Source organism: Mugil cephalus, chromosome 2, assembly GCF_022458985.1.
Source record: "Mugil cephalus isolate CIBA_MC_2020 chromosome 2, CIBA_Mcephalus_1.1, whole genome shotgun sequence".
NCBI lineage: Eukaryota > Metazoa > Chordata > Actinopteri > Mugiliformes > Mugilidae > Mugil > Mugil cephalus.
The window spans coordinates 28560452-28585836 of NC_061771.1; the positions used below are offsets into that span (position 1 = coordinate 28560452).

Below are 25385 nucleotides of genomic sequence, written 5' to 3' on the forward strand. Positions count from 1 at the left end.
TTAAAAAATAAAAAAATAAAGTAAATATTCCATCCTCTACATGTCTGAAAAGGAGTGGGAGGAAGTATAGACTTATTTTATCCCACGCCTCCTTAACAGATCAATAATATATGTATTCTTCACTTCCTATAATAATAATAATAACTTTAAAAAAAAAATTAAATTACATAACATAACACATTTTTTTTTTTTTTTCTGGTATCTGTGCACAAATGACCTCTGGCACCTCTTGCTCTCGCTTCCTGAGGCTCAGGTAATATCTATCTATATCTATATATGAGGGTTTAACTCAGACGTGGGCATTTCCCTGTCTGACCCGCAGTATGTCAGATATAAACACAAAGTAATTATGCTGTGCATGCAATACAACTTGTGTTGCTTTTATTTTAAAAAGCCGTGACGGGATGATTGAAACAGCCTCTTGCCACCTATAAAACATTAATTGAGATTTATTGAGATGCAGAAAATGATTCATGTGGCTACACGGCCCCTCCTTGGTTGAACCGAAGCTTTCCAACATTCCAGTGAGTTATAACCAAACCTACAGATCGACTGTTTTATTTTCCTCTTCAACCTACACCGAAACTCATAAATTTAAATAAAAAATGTTCAGAATATTCTAATACTATATACACAAAATATATAATTTACTGCTTTTTACAATAGGACAAAATTAATATGGAGCAGAACTGTATCGTTGGTCCGGTCCCCATCACAGCTCTTTTCATGTGGCCCCTGTAGAAATGAATTGGCCCTGGTTTAGATGCTTATAGTTAGAACTTCTACAAATCATCACATGGCGTCTTCCTGTTCTTTTTTTTTTTTTTTTTTTAAGTGACAGACACTTCTCTATCTATATCTATGTGATGGAAAACATAAAACATGACTCCACCTTCTTCTGTTGATCTACAGCTGCACAAACACATGCACATAAAAACCACGATCTCTGAACTCTTCACCGCTTTCCGTTTTTAAAACAAAGTGCGTTTCATTTGTGTTTTTAGTGCGTCTCTGCACCGATGCAACAAATGACGGTTTATTTCACTCAGAACCGAAATCACTTTTCATGCTTTGCAGCCACTTTCCGTTGCGAAGACGCTGTATTTTGATAGAGTTTAATGAGCTGGATGTAGTTAAATATAAAAGAAATGGTAAGAAATTCAGAATGAATTCAGTTGCGACGTGTTGTTTTACACTCTGTACGGACATTTTCCTTTACTGTTGTTAGAATGTCTACAGGTTTTTCCTGAAGAAGCACAAACACTATATATATATACTGTATATATCCAAACTTTCCTTCTCTGTTGATTCTTATCTAATCAGTCTGCTATGATGAAGACTGACTCTTAAAGAGTTCATGTGCTTTGTATTTGTTTGCATTCAGATGTGAAATATTTCGTAACAAGTGGATGATTAAACCATGATTAAATTTAGACCGAAACATGGAAAGAGAGGAGAAGCCCTGAGCTGCTCCCATGTGAATGTATAATGAAATATGCTTCCTGGTAATTCAGCCAGAACCTGTTGTGTAAAGGCCGGTGGCTCCTCGGATGATTCTCCCCGTCACGTTTCACCACGTTTCCCTCAGAGCATTGTTGCTCTTCTGTAACGTCAAAGGCCACCTGCAGCTGCACCTGTACCTTTCCAGGTATGCCGGTTATGTAACGATTATGTGAAAGCGCCCGCACTCTCTTCTCTTCTTTTTTTTTTTTTTTTTATTCCACATTCCCACAGACCGGCGCCTTTTGTGGCCGTGGGTGATCGGGAGTGACTCACGCGGTGAACGCCTGCCACTCCCTTGGCTCGGATCAGCGTTTTTTCCCCCCTCATGTTGACACACTTCTCATGTTGTTAGGGTGAAGGTTTTTATTTATTTATTTATTTAGTTTGTTTGTTCCTGGAGGCAGAGAGCTGACTGTACCCCGATCAGCCACAACATTATGACCACTGTCCTAATATTGTCTTGGTGTCTCCCTTGGTGCCTCCACAACAGTTGGGAGTCCTGAGTGAATGGACATGGGGGATTGTTAGTGGGGGGGCCCGTGTGGATCATCCTGCAGATACTTGATCAGTTTAAGTGAATTTATTTATTTATTATTATTATTATTATTATTATTATTATTATTATTATTATTATTATTATTATTATTATTTTATTGTTCCTAAATGTTTTTTTGTGTGTGTGTCTGCGTCAGGCTGTATCCCGCTGGGTGCCATTTCTATGGGGTGGGGGGTTTTGCCTGGTCTGGTCTGGTCTGGTCTGGTCTACTGACCAAGAGTGATTGTTTGTATTTGCTTTTAAATAGTTTTAATGTAAACAGGTCCTACAGTTTCCCGGCAGGACGCCGAATCGTCACAAGGCGGTTTAAACGTTACTAACTTCTCCTGTCGGTGGTCATAATGTTATGGCGGATACGCCGGCGTACATGTGTCATGTGTGTCCGTGTTGTCATTTTAAAGCCCGGGCTTGCGCTGTGTGTGTGTGTCCCTTCTCCTGTCAGTGGTCATAATGTTGTGGCTGATGGGTGTGTGTGTGTGTGCGCGCATACCTTGTAAATCCGGATGCCAGAGAGGAGGATGTGCGGATGTGTGTGTGTGTGTGTGTGGGGAGTGGGGGGAGCCTGTTGTGTTGTGTTTGTGTTTGTATGCATATGGGCCACAGGCATGTGGTCGTCAAGGTGTGTGTGACGCCATGTGTCAGTTAAAGGAGGCGGGGCCTTGAAGGTGGAACCTGTTCGCCTGCTTCATATCCAGTTCTCCTCCAGTGGCCGGCGCTCCTCTCCCTTATTCGCAGCCTGCAGAGCGAACAGCATGGACCGATAAGCCCGGCCGTGACAACCCTGACGACTCCGCTTCACCCGCACAGACTGCATGGACCCTGAGGTCAGTCCTTCATTTATTTCTTTTTTTATTTATTTATTAGTTAGAAGTTATTAGTTGACTCTTCATCCTGTGTGAGCTGCAGTTCAGTTTCAGTTGCCACCATCATGCAAGAAGTTTCTGTCAAGCCAGTATCCACACACACCCTGAGACGTGCAGATGTTCTCCAGAGGTTTCAGTGTCGTGTTTAATTAAATACATTTCTGTTTCTACAGTGTATTCACATCTCTCTGTTAGCAGCAGACTGGTTTTTATTGTGTGTCCTTTTAAATTTGTCTGTCTCTGTGCTGAGTCTGTATTATCTGTTCTGTAGCAGGGGGGTGGAGGGGAGGTTGGGTTTCTCTTTTTATAACTATGTGCATGTGCACTTTGACTTAAACCTGTAAAGTGTTTAATGTGTAACTCGGTGGTAAATCAGCAGCTTCCTTCAGTCAAATGTGTGCACCTGTGGGATTCGTGAAGATGTCTAATTTTTTATTTTTTTATTTTTGCAAAATCTTTTTGAAGCTCACTATCAGAAACTTCCCATCAATACAGATTTCTATACTTAACATAATAGTGATGCAGTGTTGACGGTGTAAAGCCACAGCTTTTTAAATCACGCCTGCTTAAGGTTTAATTTAAATATGAAATTGCTCACACAACATTCTTCATGTGATGTGGGTGACGCTCAGCCTCGTTCATCCAGCTCCTATACGCACCTTATTTCAGCATCAGCCAGGATTTCTCTTAGAAAGAAGCAGGTGTGGTCGCAGAGACTTTGTGTCCTCACGGAAAGGAACAGTCATAACAAAAAAAACAAAAAAAAACAGCACGAGATGTGCCAGCGGCGCTCTCCTGTTAAACCTGTTCCCGGTTTTCCTCAAGGCCATAACTCAAATACCTGAGATATCCACCTGCAGAGCCTCTACCTGTGTGTACAGTACAGTAGTGCGCCAACTACACCCACCTTCCACCTTATGGTTATATATGAGGCTTAATGCAGCATTTTATTTTATCTAAAAAAATATATATATATATATATATTATTTATATCTTGATAAATGTGGAGATGAGATGGAAGCATCGCTTCTATCACTTGTTAGTGACAAAGAACTTTTTGTTCTTGAAATATTTTTTCGTATTTTCTCATTACTCGTGACGTTGCTCTCTAAATGCATTGTTTGTTTATTTCAATAATTAAAGTGATTTCTGCCTGTTATCTTTTTCAGCCTTGTCTGTCTAGACTTTTATCTCTGACGCAGTTTCTCCCTCTGTGCTGTTTCTGTTTGTTATTTTTGACCGGAGCGTACGTGCTATACATTATATAATGTATCATGTATATACACCGATCAGGCATAACATTATGACCGTAATACTGTGCAGGTCTCCAAAACAGTTTTGACTCATCCGAGAATGGACATGGGTCTTCTGAGGGGGTCATGTGGCAGGTCTAAAGATGGCCATTGTTATTCTTCTGTCAGTGGTCATAATGTTGTGGCTGATCGGTATATGTTGCTTTCTTCATTTATTATAATCACTATTTTCTTTTGTCCTGCAGGTTTAGCGAAGAGGGACAGAATACTAGAATCATGGTATGAAACATCAACATATTGTTTAGGTCTTTGTCAAATACTTAAAACAAACAAAGATGCTTAAATTTTACTTTTAATTTGACCTACTTTCTGAAATGTTTATCTGTTTCTTTTTTGTTGTTGTTGTTTGTTTGCAGCCGTCACACCGCAGAGGAAGGAGTCTCTCTGAGGCCCTGACCCTGGAACAGTCAGATGAGGGGGGGGTGGTCATTTCCAGCATCAACAATGTCTCATCCACCCAGGGACTGAGAGAAGGTAAAAACCTCGACGGGTCATTAAATCTTTTTTGCCTTTTTTCTAAATTAGTTTTGACTTCCTGGAAATATGTAACATAGACATAGACAATACTGTCCTAGTGTTTAGAGAATAATAATAATAATAATGATAATAATAATAATAATAATAATAATAATAATAATAATAAACAAAGTATTACAAAATAATACATTCACAAAATATTATTATTATTATTAATAATAATAATAACAACAATAATAATAATAATAATAAACTGGTATAATACTAGTAAAGTAGTAATAAATAAATACATAAATAAATGAATTAAATAAGAAAACTACATCTGCAAAAAGATTTGCCTGTGCATCGTAATTTATTGAGGAGTAATTTTTTTGTTTTTTCTTTTCTTTTTTTTTTAGTGAATGTAAATGGGAATTTCAAGCTTTTACATCGCTCACTGTACTTGTATTTTTACAGGCTGTGGTCAAATTACAGGTTACTTAATCATAAATATAAAAATGTTTTAATTCTAAGGCTACCTTGGTGGATTTGCACACATGTCAGTTTGCAGCAACGTGTCATTGTTCTTTTTTTTTTTCTTTTTCAGGCGATGAAATTCTGGGGGCAACGATCAATTTCGATCAGCTGTCAAAAGAGGAGGTGTTAAAAGTACTGAAGGTGATTGAGCCCTTCAATGACAAGGTCCAGGTCCTTACTCGAAGCAACCTGAGCAAAAGCATGGGGAATTTGGACCAGTGCGCCAAGACTCCCGAGACGGTTGGTGAAATTCAGACTGAATTAATGCATCTTTAGTAAAATGATCTGAGGTGGATGGCAACAATTGTTTAAATATTTTTTTGCAGTTTGCTGTAAAACAAATAATCAAACTAATCTAGTACCCCTCCTTAATCAGGAGGACATGGACACTGATACTGTAATGTCATTCTAATCACCAAGTTGTGGCTTATATTTCTAGATGCTGCAGGATTCCTACAACAAACTCTACAACGACAAAATCAAGAAGTTCATAAAGGCAGACTTGTCTGGTGCTAAGGGGGGCTATGGGAATGGGGAAGTTTCAGCCGCATCCAAGAAACACAACACAGACTTGCCTCGCCTCGGAGTTGACTTTGGACTCAGGAAATCCACACCTTTGAGTGCAGACACTAATGCTAATCCACAATCTGATGTTAGAGATCTAACAGATGGCTGCAATCTGAACCTACCACCGTTGGGCATCGGCTTGAATGGGACTACTCTAAGTGACGCTCAGGTACCAAGACTTAAAGTTGATGCTCGAAGTCCACAGCTTAATGGTCCAGACTGCCACGTGTCTGGGACATTACCAGGAGGTACAAACACTGATCGTCCATCAGTTGGCTTGGCAATGCCAAACAGAACTTGTGAATCTCCAGAAATGGGTATTGACATGGGTTCAGGTGTTACTGGACCTAGAATGGGTATTAACCTTGATGGGGGAAATATTAGTGGTCCATCTTTTAACACTAGTGTTCCCACAGTGAACATTGAGCGAACAGACCAGGAATTCAAAATGCCAAAATTCAAAATACCAGTGATGGATTTCTCAGGACATTCAGATGCACAGACCCCAGATATTCCATCAGGTAAACTCCATGTCAAGTCTTCCAAGAAACTGAAAACCCCAGATCTAACTCTGGATGACCCTTCCAGTTATGTAGGATTACCCAAACCTAGGCTGTCTGGGAGATCAACTGATTTAGACCTAGACATGCCAGATGTGACTGTATCACAACCTGATGTAAATCTACCCAAAGCTCCATCACTTGGCATCAAAGGGCCATCTGGAAAATTCAAGGCCCCTAAGTTCACAATGCCCAAATTTGATTTACCAGACATTAAAGCGCCACATTTAAATGGAAACTTAGAGGGACCAGATCTGGGATTGTCAGGTACAAAGCTGAAGGGGATAGATGCTGAACTGAAAACTCCAAACATTGCTGGCCCACAATTTAAAGGGGTTATCGGTTCTCCAGATTTGAATCTATCTGATATGGATCTTGGTAAACCCAACCTAGATCTTACGAGCCCAGATGCCAACTTACATATGACCTCAAGTACATTCAAAGCACCAGCAATGAAGAATGCAAATATTGACTTGAATGCTCCTGACCTGCATATTGATGCTCCCTCTAGCAAATTTAAAATGCCTAAATTTAACCTTTCAGGTACAGGGGCAAATATGGACCTAAACTCAGACCTAAAATCCCCTGATCTAAGTCTCAAATCTCCAAAGATAAAGGGTAGGATTGATGCCCCTGACATGGACCTACCAAACATGGATCTCAAAGCTCCAAAGTTAGATATTAACACTCCAGATGTCAACATTGGCTCCCCCAAAACACAGTTTAAAATGCCAAAGCTGAAGATGCCGAAATTTAACGGCCCAAACCTGAAAGGACCTGAAATTGATGGTAACTTAGATGGTCCAGACTTTGATGTCAATGCACCCAATTTCAACCTCAAAGGTCCTAAAGCTGATCTAGATGTTGATGTTTCTGGTCCATCTGGAAAATTAAAAAAGCCTAAATTCAGCATGCCTAGTTTTGGGCTGTCTGGTCCAAAATTAGATGGTCCAGACTTGGACCTAAACCCACCTGATTTAGATATATCAGGTCCCAGTCTCAGTGCACCAGACATAAACCTCCCCAAGGCTGACCTCAAAGGCCCAAAGATGGACCTGGATGCCCCAAATCTCAACTTAGACATGCCATCAGGCAAACTGAAAATGCCAGAACTTCATGGTCCAGACTGGGATGTTAATGCGCCTTCAGGCAAACTGAAAATGCCCAAATTTAATCTCTCAGGTACATTACCAAAAGGACCAAATTTGGACCTAAATGCAGACATGAAGTCTCCAGATTGGGATCTGAAGGCTCCAAAACTAAAGGGAGGAATAGATACCCCTGACATGGACCTACCAAACATGGATCTCAAAGCTCCAAAGTTAGATATTAACACCCAGATGTCAACATTGGCTCCCCAAAAACAAAGTTTAAAATGCCAAAGCTGAAGATGCCGAAATTTAACGGCCCAAACCTGAAAGGACCTGAAATTGATGGTAACTTAGATGGTCCAGACTTTGATGTCAATGCACCCAATTTCAACCTCAAAGGTCCTAAAGCTGATCTAGATGTTGATGTTTCTGGTCCATCTGGAAAATTAAAAAAGCCTAAATTCAGCATGCCTAGTTTTGGGCTCTCTGGTCCCAAGGTAGATGGTCCAGACTTGAACTTAAACCCACCTGACCTAGATATATCAGGTCCCAGTCTCAGTGCACCAGACCTAAACCTCCCCAAGGCTGACCTCAAAGGCCCAAAGCTGGACCTGGATGCCCCAAATCTCAACTTAGACATGCCATCAGGCAAACTGAAAATGCCAGAACTTCATGGTCCAGACTGGGATGTTAATGCTCCTTCAGGCAAACTGAAAATGCCCAAATTTAATCTCTCAGGTACATTACCAAAAGGACCAAATTTGGACCTAAATGCAGACATGAAGTCTCCAGATTGGGATCTGAAGGCTCCAAAACTAAAGGGAGGAATAGATACCCCTGACATGGACCTACCAAACATGGATCTCAAAGCTCCAAAGTTAGATATTAACACCCCAGATGTCAACATTGGCTCCCCAAAAACAAAGTTTAAAATGCCAAAACTAAAGATGCCTAAATTTAAGCATCCAAACTTGAAAGGACCTGAGATTAATGGTCCAGACTTTGATGTCAATGCACCCAATTTCAACCTCAAAGGCCCTAAAGCTGATTTAGATGTTGATGTTTCTGGTCCATCTGGAACATTAAAAAAGCCTAAATTCAGCATGCCTAGTTTTGGGCTCTCTGGTCCCAAGGTAGATGGTCCAGACTTGGACCTAAACCCACCTGACCTAGATATATCAGGTCCCAGTCTCAGTGCACCAGACATAAACCTCCCCAAGGCTGACCTCAAAGGTCCAAAGCTGGACCTGGGTGCCCCAAATCTCAACTTAGACATGCCATCAGGCAAACTGAAAATGCCAGAACTTCATGGTCCAGACTGGGATGTTAAAGCACCCTCAAGCAAACTGAAAATGCCCAAATTTAATCTCTCAGGTACATTACCAAAAGGACCAAATTTGGACCTAAATGCAGACATGAAGTCTCCAGATTGGGATCTGAAGGCTCCAAAACTAAAGGGAGGAATAGATACCCCTGACATGGACCTACCAAACATGGATCTCAAAGCTCCAAAGTTAGATATTAACACCCCAGATGTCAACATTGGCTCCCCAAAAACAAAGTTTAAAATGCCAAAGCTGAAGATGCCGAAATTTAACGGCCCAAACCTGAAAGGACCTGAAATTGATGGTAACTTAGATGGTCCAGACTTTGATGTCAATGCACCCAATTTCAACCTCAAAGGCCCTAAAGCTGATCTAGATGTTGATGTTTCTGGTCCATCTGGAAAATTTAAAAAGCCTAAATTCAGCATGCCTAGTTTTGGGCTCTCTGGTCCAAAGTTAGATGGTCCAGACTTGGACCTAAACCCACCTGATCTAGATATATCAGGTCCCAGTCTCAGTGCACCAGACATAAACCTCCCCAAGGCTGACCTCAAAGGCCCAAAGCTGGACCTGGGTGCCCCAAATCTCAACTTAGACATGCCATCAGGCAAACTGAAAATGCCAGAACTTCATGGTCCAGACTGGGATCTTAACGCGCCTTCAGGCAAACTGAAAATGCCCAAATTTAATCTCTCAGGTACATTACCAAAAGGACCAAATTTGGACCTAAATGCAGACATGAAGTCTCCAGATTGGGATCTGAAGGCTCCAAAACTAAAGGGAGGAATAGATACCCCTGACATGGACCTACCAAACATGGATCTCAAAGCTCCAAAGTTAGATATTAACACCCCAGATGTCAACATTGGCTCCCCAAAAACAAAGTTTAAAATGCCAAAGCTGAAGATGCCGAAATTTAACGGCCCAAACCTGAAAGGACCTGAAATTGATGGTAACTTAGATGGTCCAGACTTTGATGTCAATGCACCCAATTTCAACCTCAAAGGCCCTAAAGCTGATCTAGATGTTGATGTTTCTGGTCCATCTGGAAAATTAAAAAAGCCTAAATTCAGCATGCCTAGTTTTGGGCTCTCTGGTCCGAAGTTAGATGGTCCAGACTTGAACCTAAACCCACCTGACCTAGATATATCAGGTCCCAGTCTCAGTGCACCAGACATAAACCTCCCCAAGGCTGACCTCAAAGGCCCAAAGCTGGACCTGGGTGCCCCAAATCTCAACTTAGACATGCCATCAGGCAAACTGAAAATGCCAGAACTTCATGGTCCAGACTGGGATGTTAACGCGCCTTCAGGCAAACTGAAAATGCCCAAATTTAATCTCTCAGGTACATTACCAAAAGGACCAAATTTGGACCTAAATGCAGACATGAAGTCTCCAGATTGGGATCTGAAGGCTCCAAAACTAAAGGGAGGAATCGATACCCCTGACATGGACCTACCAAACGTGGATCTCAAAGCTCCAAAGTTAGATATTAACACTCCAGATGTCAACATTGGCTCCCCAAAAACAAAGTTTAAAATGCCAAAGCTGAAAATGCCGAAATTTAACGGCCCAAACCTGAAAGGACCTGTAATTGATGGTGACTTAGATGGTCCAGACTTTGATGTCAATGCACCCAATTTCAACCTCAAAGGTCCTAAAGCTGATCTAGATGTTGATGTTTCTGGTCCATCTGGAAAATTAAAAAAGCCTAAATTCAGCATGCCTAGTTTTGGGCTCTCTGGTCCGAAGTTAGATGGCCCAGACTTGGACCTAAACCCACCTGATCTAGATATATCAGGTCCCAGTCTCAGTGCACCAGACATAAACCTCCCCAAGGCTGACCTCAAAGGCCCAAAGCTGGACCTGGGTGCCCCAAATCTCAACTTAGACATGCCATCAGGCAAACTGAAAATGCCAGAACTTCATGGTCCAAACTGGGATGTTAATGCTCCTTCAGGCAAACTGAAAATGCCCAAATTTAATCTCTCAGGTACATTACCAAAAGGACCAAATTTGGACCTAAATGCAGACTTGAAGTCTCCAGATTGGGATCTGAAGGCTCCAAAACTAAAGGGAGGAATAGATACCCCTGACATGGACCTACCAAACATGGATCTCAAAGCTCCAAAGTTAGATATTAACACTCCAGATGTCAACATTGGCTCCCCAAAAACAAAGTTTAAAATGCCAAAGCTGAAGATGCCGAAATTTAACGGCCCAAACCTGAAAGGACCTGAAATTGATGGTGACTTAGATGGTCCAGACTTTGATGTCAATGCACCCAATTTCAACCTCAAAGGTCCTAAAGCTGATTTGGATGTTGATGTTTCTGGTCCATCTGGAAAATTAAAAAAGCCTAAATTCAGCATGCCTAGTTTTGGGCTCTCTAGCCCCGAGTTAGATGGCCCAGACATGGACCTCAGTGGCCCAAATGTTGACTTAGACATGCCATCAGGGAGAGTGAAAACTCCAAAGATAAAGGGAGGAATCAGTACTCCTGACTTGCCCAACATGGACCTTAAAGCTCCAAGATTAGATATAAATGCTCCAGATGTCAACTTTGGCTCCCCAAAAACCAAGCTTAAAACACACAAATTGAAAATGCCTAAAGTTGAGCTGGCAGGCCCAAAAGGACCTGAGGTTGATGGCAATTTTAATGGCCCAGACATTGACATGAGTGCACCAAACTTCAATCTCAAAGGTGCGAAAACTGGAATTCCAGATGTTGGTTTTGGCAGCCCATCAGGGAAGCCCAAAAAGTCACGTTTGAACTTTCCTGATGTAGGGTTTTCTCGTCCAAAGTTCGATGGCCCTAACTTTGATGTTAATTCGCCAGATCTAAATGCCAAGGGACCAAATTTGAAATTAAATTCAAACCTTAAATCTCCAAAGCTGAAAGGTGGACTCGACGGCCCAAGGATCGGCTTACCAGATGTTGACCTCAGTTCTCCCAAGTTGGATATGAACTCACCAGATGTCAACCTTGGTTTCCCAGATGCAAAATTCAAAAAGCCCAAAATCAAGACGCCAAAGGGCCCCAATGTTGACATCAGTACGGACCTACATGGGCCAAATATGAATATTCCGGATTTAGATGTTAATGGTCCTAAAGGAAAACTAAAAATGCCAAGTTTACATAAACCAGATCTCAGTCTGTCAGGACCTAACCTGAGCGGTTCAGATTTAGATTTAACTTTACCTGATGCCAGTTTCATGGGTCCTAAGTTAGATCTCAATGGAAAATATCCTGATGCTAGAATAGATGGTAACATTGGACGACCTGACTTAAACTTTGCTGGCCCTCAAGTTAAAGGAAACTTAAGAGGTCCAGACATTGATGGTCCTGATTTTGACTTGGGAGAAAGAAAGTTCAGGCTCCCAACTTTCAAGATGCGCCCATTTGGAAGCCCAGATCTTAACAGGGGAGGTTCTGATATTGACTTCACCACATATCAAAGACCAGCACATCTAGATATTTCTCCCCGAAATGCAAAATACAACATGAACGCAGACATTCTTAAGGGAGATTTTACACGTCCAAACATGGACCTCTACAGCCCTCCAATGGCAATGAGCAGTCCACAGCTACACCTAAGATCTCCAGATCTTAACATTGACGATATTTCATTAAATATGCAAAGACCTCCTCCTAGGAATCGCAAATCAGACATGACAGGTATGAACATGAGAATACCCGATCTGGACATAGATGGAAGACTTCATCACCCAGACAGAAATTCCCCTAGAATGAGACTTAGGTCTGGGCAGCCTCTGCTCAGTGATGTTTTAAGCCGGGGTGTTGATTTCCATCGTTCAGATCTCAACATTGATGATTTCACAGGAAAAGATCATGTGCTCAGAGCCAGAGGTTCAACACCTGACCTCCGTACAATACGTGACAGTGGACAGGACTTCTACCATTCAGGACTAGACATTGACATGGGGCGCAGTAGAAAAATCAGAAGGCCGCCTGACGGTGCAGACGGATACTTTGTCACCGTTTTTCCTTCTCAAACACAAAGCCAAAGAATGCCAAACCGTAAATACAACACACTCGGAGCACCCGACTTTAATTCAGGAAACATAGACCTTGAAGTCCCAAGAAAATATGACCAAAAAGGTTCAACATACCTCTTCTCCAACCTTGTGTAGCCTTGGCCTTTGAGTATACCTTTTGTTTTGGGTTTATTCATAGTCACTTTATATTTTTTATCTTGTATTATTTCTGTAAATTTTTATGATATGCATTACAGTACTTTCTACTTCTGTAATTTTTTTTTTTTTTAGTTTTTGTCTTTCGTAACAAAGCAAACATACATTAAAATGCCGAAATCTTGCACTTGTTTAACAGTTTAACACATTTCGTAACAAAAAGTTTTATACTGTACAATACTTGTTTGAAGAGAAGTTTTTTTTTGTTTTTTTTTGTTTTTTAATTTACATTAAACTTGTTTGATATTGCACTAAATGGTGAAATAGATGCTGTTTATATTTTTTTGAAATGTACATATTTTCTTTTGGGTATTCATTGTTGTGTACGTTGTGGATAAATGTGCAGTATAAATACGCATATGAAGTCTATCAAAAGGTTGTAACCATATTTGCTTCCAGCATATATTGAATAATGAAATTATTTAAAACTGACTTATAACTTACTTCTTAATGTACACGTCTTTTACTACATTGTTATTTAGTTTACAAAATAAACTGTATTTGTATTGTATTTGTTTCAAGTTGTGTATGCTTCATGTAGGAGCTGTTTAAATAAAGTCACATTTTCATAAAGTCCCTACTTGTTTCCTTATAATACAAAATAATTACCTCATAAATACGATAAGTAATATAAAATAGCTCCTTCCTTTTATCATTTTCTTTTCCTTATTGATTCCTTTGAATGATTTCTTTCTACATTGTGCATATTATAACTTTCTAAATAAATGTCCTAAATTATTCCAATGTAAATACATTTTTTTAATAAAAAGCAAAAAGTAAATAAAATGTTGGAAAAATAATAATAATAATAATAATAATAATAAACAATATTTATATATTCACTGTTTTATTAATATATTTTATTATTATATATATACCTGTAAGTATATATATATATATATTATTAAAAGTGGTTAATTTTAAATAAGATAATAAAAGCTTTATTTTAATCGACTAGAGGCGTTTAAAGTAATAAAATTTAAAAAAAGACCTCCAGCCGCCGGATGGCGCCAGAGCATCTCCGTGACGTCATCAAGACGCGCCGCTAACACGCCACACGGAAAACCCTCCACGACCTTTCGCGTTGGGTTTGATTCCTCTCAAAATGTTTATATGAAACGATTTGACGGGACTTTTCTGCGTGTGTGAGTGATCGTGGAAGGAAACAGAGTCAAAGATGCTTCGTTGTTCGCTTTTAATTTGTGGCAGAGGAGTCGCTGCGAGGGTGAGTGACATTAAGCTGCACGATTATAACACAACACAACACTGCAACAACTGCAGCTCCGGACATTACTGCTAATGCCGGTCTTTATTTTAAAGAGGCTACGAACACACTGGTTTAAATAAAGGTTAAGATTTAAAAACTTAAAATAATATTGTAAAGAGTTAAAAAAGAACAAACACGGTGGACAAAATAAACACATGGACGGTTTTTCAAGTTCCTCTGAGACAGATTCAATATTTCTAGATATAATTGAACTATCACATTAAAAATATACGTGGAAGTCATTGTGAATGTTACCATTTATGCCAAAGTTTATTAGTAAACCGCAGTTTAAGGCTGATTTAATCATAATTAGAAACTGAAGCTACACCAACTTTTAATTGTTCCTTGTGACAAAATCAATCTTATATATTTATATCAGACATCAATTTTTATTTTTCCACGTCCAGTATCAAACTTGTTTTCATGCATATCTCCTCGTATGTTTTTTTTTTTTTAATAATAATCTGCTAATCTGGCCACTAGGAGGATGTTTTGTATGTACTGATCAGTCATTTCCTTAAATGTTCATATATGTAAATATTGATGCTACAATCAGTTCATTTGCTTATAACTTCCCGACATTTAATTTCTTTCATCAGTCAAAAAAATGGATAAAAAAAAAAGTCTTCACAACATTTTTAACACAAAGATGAAATGTCAAATTTTGTGTTTAGGACACAAACATCCAGACGATGGTCTTGTGATGGACATTTAATTATTTATTCTGATGTTTGAGGACAGTTAGCCGAGACGATAAGTGTATTTCATGTAGAGCTGTACTCCTCACTCCTCAGTTAACCAGTAAACTCTTTATTCATTATTATTCTCAGTTTGCCTCGTCCTTCTCTGGTGACAGCGCTCTGCCTCCAAACATACTGCTGCCCACCAACCTCGTGGATCCCGCCAGATTAAGTAAGTCTTGAAACTTCAACTTTTCACATCACTGTGAGGTGGTTTTGTAGTTATTTGTTTTAGGTCTGCTATAAAGTAAACCCACAACCCTGTAGCATCAAAACGTCTCATCAGAGCTGCCAGGAAAAGTAGAGAAGACAGTTTTTACTGGATAAGTAAGAAAAGAAAGAAAAAAGCTTGACTGGGCCATTTTTACTGTAAACGAGTAGCGCAAACAGTCTCTGAACTGTCCCTTTGAGCCGTCGCTGTCCTCTCGTGTCCTCCCGCAGAGCGTCCTCCTCCTCCTGCAGACTGCTCCCTGCCTCTGCTGAGGAAGTGCGACGCCGTCGTCCCGGCTCACCTCAGCCCCGTGCAGACGTGGGTGGAGACCCTGGAGGCGGTGGACGCCGAGCCGTTGGGTCTGACTCAGCTCCACCCCGACGTCTTTGCAGTGCCTCCGAGGTAAAGAGATTTTTTTTTTAATCAACACGTTGCTGTGTACGTAGTAAAACGTGAACCCCGGTTTAAACTGTTCTCCGTCCTCTCGTCTCAGGCTCGACATTCTACACAGCGTTGAAATATGGCAGAGAAATTACAAAAGGATTGTGAGTTCCAGGTTTACTGACTCTAACGGGAAACTCTGGTTCTGTAGCGGTTTGATCGTTTGACCTTAGCAACTGTCTTTGGATTTGTCAGAGTCACGCCAACACGAAGGTGAGGTCGGAGGTCAGAGGCGGAGGCAAGAAACCGTGGCAACAGAAAGGAAGCGGAAGAGCTCGCCACGGAAGCATCCGCTCACCGATATGGAGAGGAGGTGACTCTATATACGACACCAACGTATCCCAGATACAAGGGCTGCGTGTAATTCTCCCACTGGCCTCCAGGCGGCGCCTTAGAAAGGCTCTGACAGGTGCTGTGTTTTTCCCTCAGGGGGCGTGGCTCATGGACCCAGGGGGCCGAACAGCTACTACTACATGCTGCCCATGAAAACTAGAGTTCTGGGACTGAAAGTGTCTCTGAGCTCCAAGATGGCTCAGGTGAGTGGAGACGTGTAAACCACAGTTGAAGTTGTGCCACAAATACAGTATGTTGTAGTGTAAATACTAGGTTTTTACTTCTCGTGTCTTTCAGGATTATCTTCACGTCGTGGACTCCCTCAACATCCCCACTCCAGACTCCCGCTACCTGCTGGACCTCATCAAACACAGACACTGGGGGGAGTCGGTGTTAATAGTCGACGTGTGGGTATCTCCAGACTGTCGCTCATTACTGTTCACTCTACGTTAGGTTTAGTGTAACTCCAGCCGGTGCAATTAATAACCAATAATAACCAACTTCATGATGAATGTTAATGTGCTCATGTTCTTCCTTTTTTGCTTTCAGAGGCGAAGAGTTTTCTGAAAACATCCTTCAGGCCACAGCGGACCTGAAGACAGTGAACATCATTCCAGCCATCGGTGAGTTCAGTTGTAGTCGTTACTTAATGAGGCCACGCCCCCGTTTAGGTGATTAACGTCCTGTGATTAAGTGTTTGCTGCACACGTATCAACTATCAGCCCTAAATTTCTTCGGTTTTTGTCCTTTTCTCATAAGAGGAGCCGTCTCCGTTTTACCTTTGAAATAATTAAAGCTTCTTTGTTTCCAGTGACGTAGCGTTACCGTGATCTCTAACGTGTCGGTTTAAGTCTGTTCCCACCAGTGAAAACCTCTCGTCTCGTCCCCGTCAGGTCTGAACGTCCACAGCATGCTGAAACACGAAACGGTCGTCCTCACCCTGGAGACCGTCCGGTTCCTGGAGGAGAAGCTGCTCTGGCACGACCAGCGCTTCACGCCCCTGTACCCATTTAAGCTCCCGTACTCAGACTTCCCCTAGCAGAGACCACCCGTACAACGCTCACTCAAGTGTTTTTCTTTGTGTTTATTATGTAAAAAAAACAACAAGAAGTCATAAATAAATAAGGATTTAAAAAAAAAACATTGCAAAACTTTATTAAAAGGTATCTTAAAATGTGCAGAGGCTAAAACCGGTAGCTGAGTTTGTGCGGAAGGAGGCCGTTGGCTAAGTCGTTCCTGATCTCCCAGCGGAGCGCAGAGCGCTTCTTCTCTGTTGGCACCACGTAAGTGTTGGGCACGTAAACCCTCCGAGGTTTAGGCTGAAAAAAAAAACAAAATGGAATAAGACGTCGTTACTGCGTGCTATTAGAGGGGGCACCAATATTTTGAGTGTGACTGTAACTGTGGTGTCTGTTATTAACTCCCACGGAGCAGCGCGGCGTCTGCAGTTAACATCACAATGTCAAACACTTACAGGTGGAGGCTGGTAGGCGAGTCGTTCCTGAAAACAAATCAGAACACGGACAAACATGAACACCAGCGTGTCATGGTAGATGAACACCTACATTAAATTATACGTCGGTGGAGACTCGTCTAACTCAAACAGGAGGTTCGGTTTATTCAGATCTAAACGGTAAAGACGGTGAATTAAACATCTTCTCCTGCACCGAGGATGTTCTCGTACCTTTATCTCCCAGCGGAGGGATCTCCTGTCCTTCTCTCCGGGGAGTTTGAACATTTCCCAGAGCTGTTTGTACTGGAAATACCTGCAGAGACGAACACACCAACATGAACGTGATGAAGAAGAGTGTTGTGGTTTGAACTTGAAGTCTGTCTAATTCAGCGGCGTCCAACTCATTTTGATCGAGTGTCTGTGGGATGATCCACAGAGGACCCTCCCCTCAAAGACCCCCCCAGCCTTCTGGTTCTGGTTCTGTTTTTTTTTGGATCCTGGACCTCATGCACATTTTTGATCTTCTCTGAGGACTATTTGTTTGTTTGGAACATTAGCTTAACTGCTAAGTGCTAACCTGAACATGGTGGGTGGATGAAGCTTCTGCGGCTTCTTCCTGATTGCACCCAAAAAAGATCTGAAGCTTCGAAGCCTTAAAGACCCTTTCAGTGACATCTAGTGGCCAGCTGCGTTTATAGCAGCCACCGATTCTAAACGATTCACACATCGGTCGATTCGCTCTTAAGCAGCTGTGTCAACAGTTTGAAATGTGACTTGATTTAGATATTTATTATTTTTGCTGTGAAGTGACAAGTAATTCAACATCAGTGTTTGAGACATGACTGGAAACAACGTACAGAGGTAAAGATCAGAAGGACAATGTCTGGATTTGGATGCTAAACATTTTCCTGATTTCCATTAAGATAAAATAGTTTTAATGTAAAACATGGTGTAAAAGATTCAAATTAAACGCTGTAGAGATACTTTTTTGGGAGAATGATTCTGAAGGACTATTTATGAACAAGATCTGCTCCATGGTGTAATTCTCCATTAACACCTGTAACACTATGAAGCAGAGAGGGAACTCAGAGCATTTTGTGTTTCCTTTAAATCAATGAAGAGGCTCCAAAGTTTCCGGTGTTTCTTTGTGACGTACGAAGCTTCAAACGTCATCGGTCATGTGATCACAGAGATGTGACACAAGTCTCAACACGGCGTTTAAAACCAACAGAGTGAAAGAGGCTTCAGAGCCTCGGTGTCAAACATCCCATCTCCCATAGGACCTCTCAATAAAATACAGTAAATTACTCTTGTGAAACAGATGTAGTTAGAGAAAAAAGTCCTGATTCCTCTGTAGTTTAGGTAAATAAGGGTCTTAGTCCTATTTCTATAAATGCCACATGATCTTTTTCAAAGGATATTTCATTTTCATGGAGTCCTTGCAATTACACCACGGACCACTAGGGGGCCCCTGTTTGAGAATCACCGACCTACACAACACTACTTTTAGGAGGTTCGTTGAACTCACTTGGCCACTGGGTCGGTCTTCTTCATGGTTTGTTGGCTCATCACTGGTCGAATGACTGAAACAGGAATTTATAAAAAGAGATTATACAAAGGTTTTTTAAAAACAAAAAAAGAGTGGAAAGCACTGAACGTGAGTTTTGCTGTTGACTTACAGGATTTGGGTTTGGGCCTCAGGTCTCCTTCGCTCTGAGTTTGAGTCTGTCCGCGAGAAAACAAAAGTACAGTACAATTTTATTGAAACGATTCAAAAGGCCTCACATCCAGGTTTTAAAAGCCCGACCCACCATGGCTCTGATGTAGGACTCGAGGGCGCTCAGAGAGATGCCGTCGCCGTCGGCCTCCGAGCTCCGGGTGTCGCTCAGGTCCGTCCGGTCTTCGTTCTCGGAGCTCGAGTCCCGTTGAGCTGACGTGGACACGCGAAGCTCGGCCAGTCGCTCCTCCAGATAACTGGTCGCATCTGAACGCAAACAACCGGAGACATGTGGACATCAGCCAACCTGCGTCTTACAGACCAGACGGGGACATTTACCAACTGCTCTCCTGACTTGGAAGCATTAAAAATGTTAAATGGTCTAATTTGGTGGTTGTTGCTTAAGGCGACTGAATCTCCAAACTAAAATATGAGACATTTTCTCTCCAGAGGTGGAAATTTGGGGTTTTTCATTATTATTATACATCTGGGGGCATTTTCAATTCCCCAGATTAAAGCTAAACTGTGTTTAGTTGATTTATTCCACCTTTAACATGTTGTATAATCATCTTTAACCTCCTGAGACCCAGCGTCCTCATATGGGGACATTAGGTTTTAGGTTTACAGCAGCTTATTCTGCTTCATTTAGACCTGTTGTCCTCATAAGGAGAAACTTTTATCTGTGTCAATACACTTGTTTATTCATGCTTATTAACTTTTCTAGTTTGATTTGACATGAAACTTAAACAAGTTCACAAGGACTCGTTTGAGGACGTTGGGATTTCATGGTTTCCAATTCTGCTTTTGCATTAAAATAAACAGTTTTACATTTTGATACAAATTGGTGACTTAAATTGTAATATACAGTGAAATAATCTCCATGTCCACCTATGGTTTTTTTTTTCAAAAACCTACTTCTAGTTCAAACATGATGCTTATTTTTTTATACATCTTAGGTGATGATTATTTTTCTTCTTCTATGTTGTTCAATTAGCCAATTAACACCAAAATAAAAGAAAAATTTTGAAGCTACAGAGACGTACTTCTGATTTATGGCCGACCTAAAACAAACAACTATACATAACTAGAACAGTGCTTTGATATCAGCCAGTTCAGCTTTATTTTTTACTTTGGTTAATAAATGATATAAAGTAGGGCTGGGTGTTATACCACTTCGTACTGAATACCTGTATTTATTTGTGTTATGATATGAATTTTTAACATACCAGTATACTGGTGTATTTGATTACACATCATTGGGAACGTTTCACTGCGAGACACTGTTTCAGACCGGACCATTTTAAATGTAGCGCTTCTAAACACACGTGATGCGACTGTGTCACTGTGAGAAAAATGGAAAGGTCTGAAAAATTAAGAGGCAGAACGAGAAGACTTGAACCAAAAAAAAAAAAAAGTGCTTTGTCGGTGATTTAGTTTTTTTTTGGGAAAGTAGACGTCCCCAACTTCTGGGGACAGTCCCTGTTTTGGATAAAGCGGCTAAAGCTGTCCCCAAAAATGTCCCCTATTTTAGCCTTTTATGAATGAGAAAAAAAAAACGTGGCGCGCAGACTACAGTCATTACGGTAGTCAGTCAGGCTGCTATTGACATTAGAGACACAGCAGTTTAAATATATTTAAATATATTTAAATGTCAAAATAAATTAATTGTCTCTGGTTCTTCATTTCATCTGATGACATTTTATCTGCTGCATTAATTCCTCTCTCAACCAGTAGAAAACGTGATTACGCAAGAAATAATAAAAGAACCATGATAAACATTTTAGGTCGTACCACCAGCTCTATATAAAAATAACATATTCACGCCTTCATTATCTAATAAAGTTTCAGAGACGTCCATTTACCCTTCCTATGTCTGAGGTTTCCCTCCCAGTCCTCACACATCTTGCTGTACATCGACCACTTCATATCCGCTTTAGAGTCGATGAACTTGACGTCTTTGTTGCTTGAAGACTCGTCCACATCTTCGTCCACTTCGTTCAGCGGAGGAAGGTTTTCCAGCTTCTCTTCCAGACTCGGCTCCTCTTCATCATCCTGGGAACGATTCTCCTCCAGCAGGAACTCGTCTTCAGTCTCAGGAGGTTTCAACTCCGCCGCTGCACTAGTCAGTTTGTTTCCAGACACCGTTTGCTCGTCCTCTAACTCACCCGCTGGAGTCTTGCTGAAGTCTGGCTCGTGCGTAGGTTCGACGTCGGATTCGCCGAAGCTGCCGAGAGAGCGGTCGTCCTCTCCGTCGTCCTCTCCGTCGTCCTCTCCGTCGTCCCTCGCCTCGGACAGATCTCCCCGGCTGTCCTGGTCGAACTCGGTTATGGTGTGGTCGTCTCTGTACTCTCCTCCCTCCTGCTCCTCCGGTCGGTACGTCCCGTAGCCAGAGGTCATCAGACTCGGTGCTGGACTGTCTGAGCTGCTGCTACAACTTCCACCGCCTTCGTCGTCACCATCATCTTCTCCCTCCTCCTTTTCATCGTTGCTCCCTTCTTCCGAGCCCCCGGCAGCGACGCTCCTTTGGTGGCTCAGCTCAGGGTTTTTCTCCTGAAGCGAGTCCTCAGCAGCCGTTCCTTCAACCTCCTCCTCCTCCTTTTCCGGCTTCTCTCCATCAGACCAAAAGGAGGAGTTGAGGGAATTCCTGTCATCGCTGCTGTCTTCGTCCAGCTGAGGGTTATACATTTTGTACATGGTGGTGAAGTGCGCTCCTGTCGAGGTGCGTGGAGTGAGTGATCTGTTGGAGCTTAAGGAAGGAGCTAAGAGGATTAGCTGATATCCAGGAGCTTCACAAACGTCTTGTCGCCGCTGAAACAGCCCCGTCTACTGGAGACCAGAGGGACTACACCTCGGCGTTCATTTATTCTTTTGATTCTTTTTAGATTCTTTTTATTTAAGATTTGAACTGCAGGAGCTTGGATGTTTTTTTAATGTTGTTTTTAATTCATAAAAGTATATGTAATAGTTATTTGCTTAGTCTTCTTGTTAGTTTTACTCACATCACTGGAAGAGGTGATTTTATTCTGGATTCTTGTTGCCTGAAAGTTCCCTATTTGACTAACTTTTAGGATTTGTAGATGATGATTTACTGCTCTGTATATTATGAAATAAAAGCTAAAGCAGGTCATCAAAGCACCTCAGAAGAGATTTTATAAATGCAGTTAAATCTACGTTACCTGAGTCTTCACTGTAGATGGATTCATCACAGACAAGCGACTGCCCTTCATGTTTCCTGAAGAGAGAAACATGAAATTGTTGATATTTAGATATAGAACTGTGATACTGTTGTTTCTAAACCTATTTGTTCGACACAGGAAGCTGCAACTCAAGATTATGGATCCCCAATATGTCCACTGGCATATAAAACAACAATAATATCATAAAAATAAAAAGTGATGAGTTTAATTTTGTTCACATAGGTGGTTTGTACTTCTATGTTAAGTTGATGCAGAAGCTACAACAACTACACAGATTCCTGTGCTGAGCCTTCGCAGGTAAACTGAGGACGTTTGGAGACATTTGTATGACTGACAGCCTGATCTTATCTGATCTGATCTGATCTTATCTGAATTTAAGGAAACATGTAGCGTGGTGCCAGCTTTCTTTAGGTGTTCGGTTACAATATACAAAAGTAGCTTGTAGCGATATTGTTTCAATAAGACTGAACCTAAATTTACAGTATCTCTATCACAATATGTATTGAGCCATGAGCCGTAACTGCTCCATTATATTGTGCTGTTGTTAGCGTTAGCCTAGCTTAGTCATTATGCCATTCCACATCACCCTCTACTGGACGTGCACACGAACTACACTAAATGTAATAAGATCTACTGAGAAGACAAAATCCATATTTCCAGTTATTTTTTTCAAAAGTACAGCAAAAGTAATGTAATGCTTTACAATATTACAGTGTAACTAATTACTAACAAGTACTGCATTACATTTTTGAAGTAACTTGCCCAATACTGCTAATTTCACAACAGGAATGAGAAACGAATGAGAAATGAAGTGGCCACTGGACGGTCTGGTGTGTGTCACTGTATGTGTGTGTCTCTGGGGTCGTAACCCACCTCAGGACCTTCCTCTTGATGAAGCGTTTCTCCTGAGCGTCTGAGGACGACGTGTAGCTGTCAGAAAGCCGTGAGAGCGGGGAAACATCCGGCTCCACCTGCAGCCTCCTCGGAGCACCAGGAGGAAGCTGGAGCTTCGGAGCCACCGAGTGCTGAGCGTACGAGTCACAGCGTCCCTGCTGCCGTCCATAACCTCTGTCCTGTGAGTCACATCACACATCGATTAATGATCTGAGAGTTATCACTGGTGTTTGAGACTAGAACAATTCATGTTGACTACATTTAGCCCATCGTCATGTGGTAAATGCTCACCTCTCTGTCATGGTCTGCTCTGTTTGCATGCAAGAAAAATCCTTCACTGGTGTCTTCGATGTAGCACCGACCAACTGTGGAGACAAATACAGGACTAATCAAATGACATATGAAGCAAATGAAGGTAAAACTTGCTAACCCAACACGCTCGTCGTCATTTAATGGGTTCTGAATAAAGTGAGTGTTTCTCTGCGCGCTCTGACCTTTCTCTTTGGTAAACACCGGAGGACTTGGCTGAGACGTGGTCGTCACGGTTTTATGGTTTAGCCGAGTCGAAGGGGCCAGACTCCTCCACTCTCCGTGTCGAATCAGGTCATCAAGATCTGACAAGAAACAGTCCCTAAAGGTCAGTCTAAAGATTTGGCATTTTCCCTGTTATTTAGTTTTATCTGACCGAATACAAACACGGCGTGATGTTTCTCCGGTATTAAATGAGGAAAACATGACAACAAACCAACATTGTTCTTTTAAATGTCAGTAAATCACTAAACATCCGAACATTAGCAATATCAATGCACAATATAACACTGTAAGTAGAATCTAACCTTGCTTAAACTCAAGCAGTCTGTGTTTTGGTATGTTGTTGTAGCCGAGGATGGCCAGCTGCTCCTGAATCTCCTCTTCTGAGAAATCCAGGTTGTCCATGACGCTTTCCAGCTTTGGGTCACTAGGTAGAAAAATACCGGAATAAATGTAAAAATAAAAAAAATATACTGAAGTAAATTGAATCTGAAACACAACAATAACATTTTAAAATGAAATCTGCTTTTTTTTAAATTTTATTTACCTTGTATGTTATAGAAATGTGTTTATTAATTTCTCTTTATCTTCTAAATAAGCTTCTTCTTACATTTAGTGTATTTACAAGTCCATAAATAGGCACAATCTGTGATTAATATAAATGTGGTGGACGAAATATTAAAAACCAAAAATTAAAGCGAAACTGTTCATGAGCATAACCAGAAAAGTCTCCATAAATAATGTACAGAACTAAGCACTAACCAATACAAGGCTAAAAAAATAATGCTAAATGTTTTATAAAAACGTTTGCTAAAGAAGAAAAAGCAGTATTTTTTATTTTTTGGCTATATCACTCTTTTGTTGAGTAACGTTAGCAACTAACTTACACTCTTCATGCACTCAATGTCTAATATACCTTTAATTTAGCTTTTTAAACCATTACACAAACGAAAGCTCTGCCGCTTCTATGACGAATGTAGTAGACTACTATCAATGTTTTAACAGGGTCACAAAATTCCTCTTATCTATGTCTACTTTTCCCTAATAAGTACGTCAATCTTAAATTGACAGATTTTTGAAAGGGATCTGGCACAAAAGTCTCAAGTCCAGTTTACGGGCGCAAGCTAAGCTAACTGTTAGCAGCCAAACATGTAGCCTAGTAACACAAAGCAGTTGGCTAATGAAACTTTAATTCGCTTTAAGGAATTAGTTCTCACCTGCACATCGACTGTTGTTACCGTGAATCCATCTCGTTGACGCTAACGGCGAACTTTAGCCATTTTGCTGAGGTCGTGTTTTTATTGTTTACAGGCTCGGACCGCAGCACCAAGACAACAGCCGTTAACGAGCTTTGAAAAGGACGCCTGTTTACGTCATCCCCAAACATCCGGTCTCTTTCTTCTTCGTCGTCTTTTAAGCGGATGTCGAAACGACTATCCAACTAGCGCCACCCAATGAAAATATTATGAAGTATAGTACATACCAAACATAGAGCCCGCGGGCCCAAACCGGCCCGACAATTATACTTATGCGTCGTCAGTCTGGACCAAATAAACACTAGTCGGCGCTGAGTCTTTTTTTCTTTATTTTTTGCCAATGGAGTTAATATAGTTTC

The 25385-nt window shown here is 41.1% G+C and overlaps 3 protein-coding genes across 7 annotated transcripts; 2 read left to right on the forward strand and 1 right to left on the reverse strand.

Annotated features, from left to right (window-relative positions):
• The first annotated feature begins 2593 nt into the window (after positions 1-2593).
• Positions 2594-13562, forward strand: si:ch211-69b7.6 (neuroblast differentiation-associated protein AHNAK). Its single transcript, XM_047577867.1, is given in 6 exon segments — positions 2594-2883; positions 4421-4454; positions 4592-4709; positions 5299-5468; positions 5668-7692; positions 7695-13562. Coding segments are annotated over 5 exon segments (7548 nt in total). The 5' UTR covers positions 2594-2883; positions 4421-4451; the 3' UTR covers positions 12927-13562.
• A 450-nt stretch (positions 13563-14012) lies between these two features.
• Positions 14013-17119, forward strand: mrpl4 (mitochondrial ribosomal protein L4). Its single transcript, XM_047577811.1, has 9 exons — positions 14013-14211; positions 15084-15165; positions 15435-15606; positions 15698-15749; positions 15841-15958; positions 16075-16181; positions 16276-16385; positions 16528-16601; positions 16872-17119. Exons 1-9 carry the CDS (start codon positions 14164-14166, stop codon positions 17015-17017), a joined length of 909 nt encoding a protein of 302 aa, XP_047433767.1. The 5' UTR covers positions 14013-14163; the 3' UTR covers positions 17018-17119.
• hyls1 (HYLS1 centriolar and ciliogenesis associated) lies at positions 17043-25165 on the reverse strand. Of its 5 annotated transcripts, none has more exons than XM_047577795.1 (12): positions 24989-25164; positions 24076-24214; positions 23734-23853; positions 23531-23604; positions 23219-23418; positions 22325-22380; positions 19243-19415; positions 19111-19156; positions 18960-19014; positions 17663-17744; positions 17453-17479; positions 17043-17297 (listed from the first exon to the last, which is right to left on the reverse strand). In XM_047577795.1, the coding sequence occupies exons 2-12, from the start codon at positions 24173-24175 to the stop codon at positions 17163-17165; spliced, it is 1068 nt and encodes a 355-aa protein (XP_047433751.1). In that variant the 5' UTR covers positions 24176-24214; positions 24989-25164; the 3' UTR covers positions 17043-17162. The 5 variants fall into 5 exon arrangements, with proteins under 5 accessions (XP_047433751.1, XP_047433750.1, XP_047433748.1 ...); XM_047577794.1 differs by having other exon boundaries at positions 24076-24197; positions 24988-25163; XM_047577796.1 differs by having other exon boundaries at positions 17146-17297; positions 19243-19461; positions 24076-24197; positions 24988-25165.
• Between the last annotated feature and the right edge of the window lie 220 nt (positions 25166-25385).

Excerpts from the sequence above, each read along its gene's own strand:
- mrpl4 (XM_047577811.1), top strand. The coding sequence starts at position 14,164 with ATGCTTCGTTGTTCGCTTTTAATTTGTGGCAGAGGAGTCGCTGCGAGG. Across the intron at positions 15,607-15,697 it reads GTCTTTGCAGTGCCTCCGAG|GCTCGACATTCTACACAGCG; the intron begins GTAAAGAGATTT and ends CTCTCGTCTCAG. Across the intron at positions 15,750-15,840 it reads AGAGAAATTACAAAAGGATT|AGTCACGCCAACACGAAGGT; the intron begins GTGAGTTCCAGG and ends TGGATTTGTCAG.
- hyls1 (XM_047577792.1), bottom strand. The coding sequence starts at position 21,842 with ATGTACAAAATGTATAACCCTCAGCTGGACGAAGACAGCAGCGATGAC. Across the intron at positions 19,416-21,010 it reads AAACCTCAGACATAGGAAGG|ATGCGACCAGTTATCTGGAG; the intron begins GTAAATGGACGT and ends GTTTGCGTTCAG. Across the intron at positions 19,015-19,110 it reads GAGGCCCAAACCCAAATCCT|TCATTCGACCAGTGATGAGC; the intron begins GTAAGTCAACAG and ends TTCCTGTTTCAG.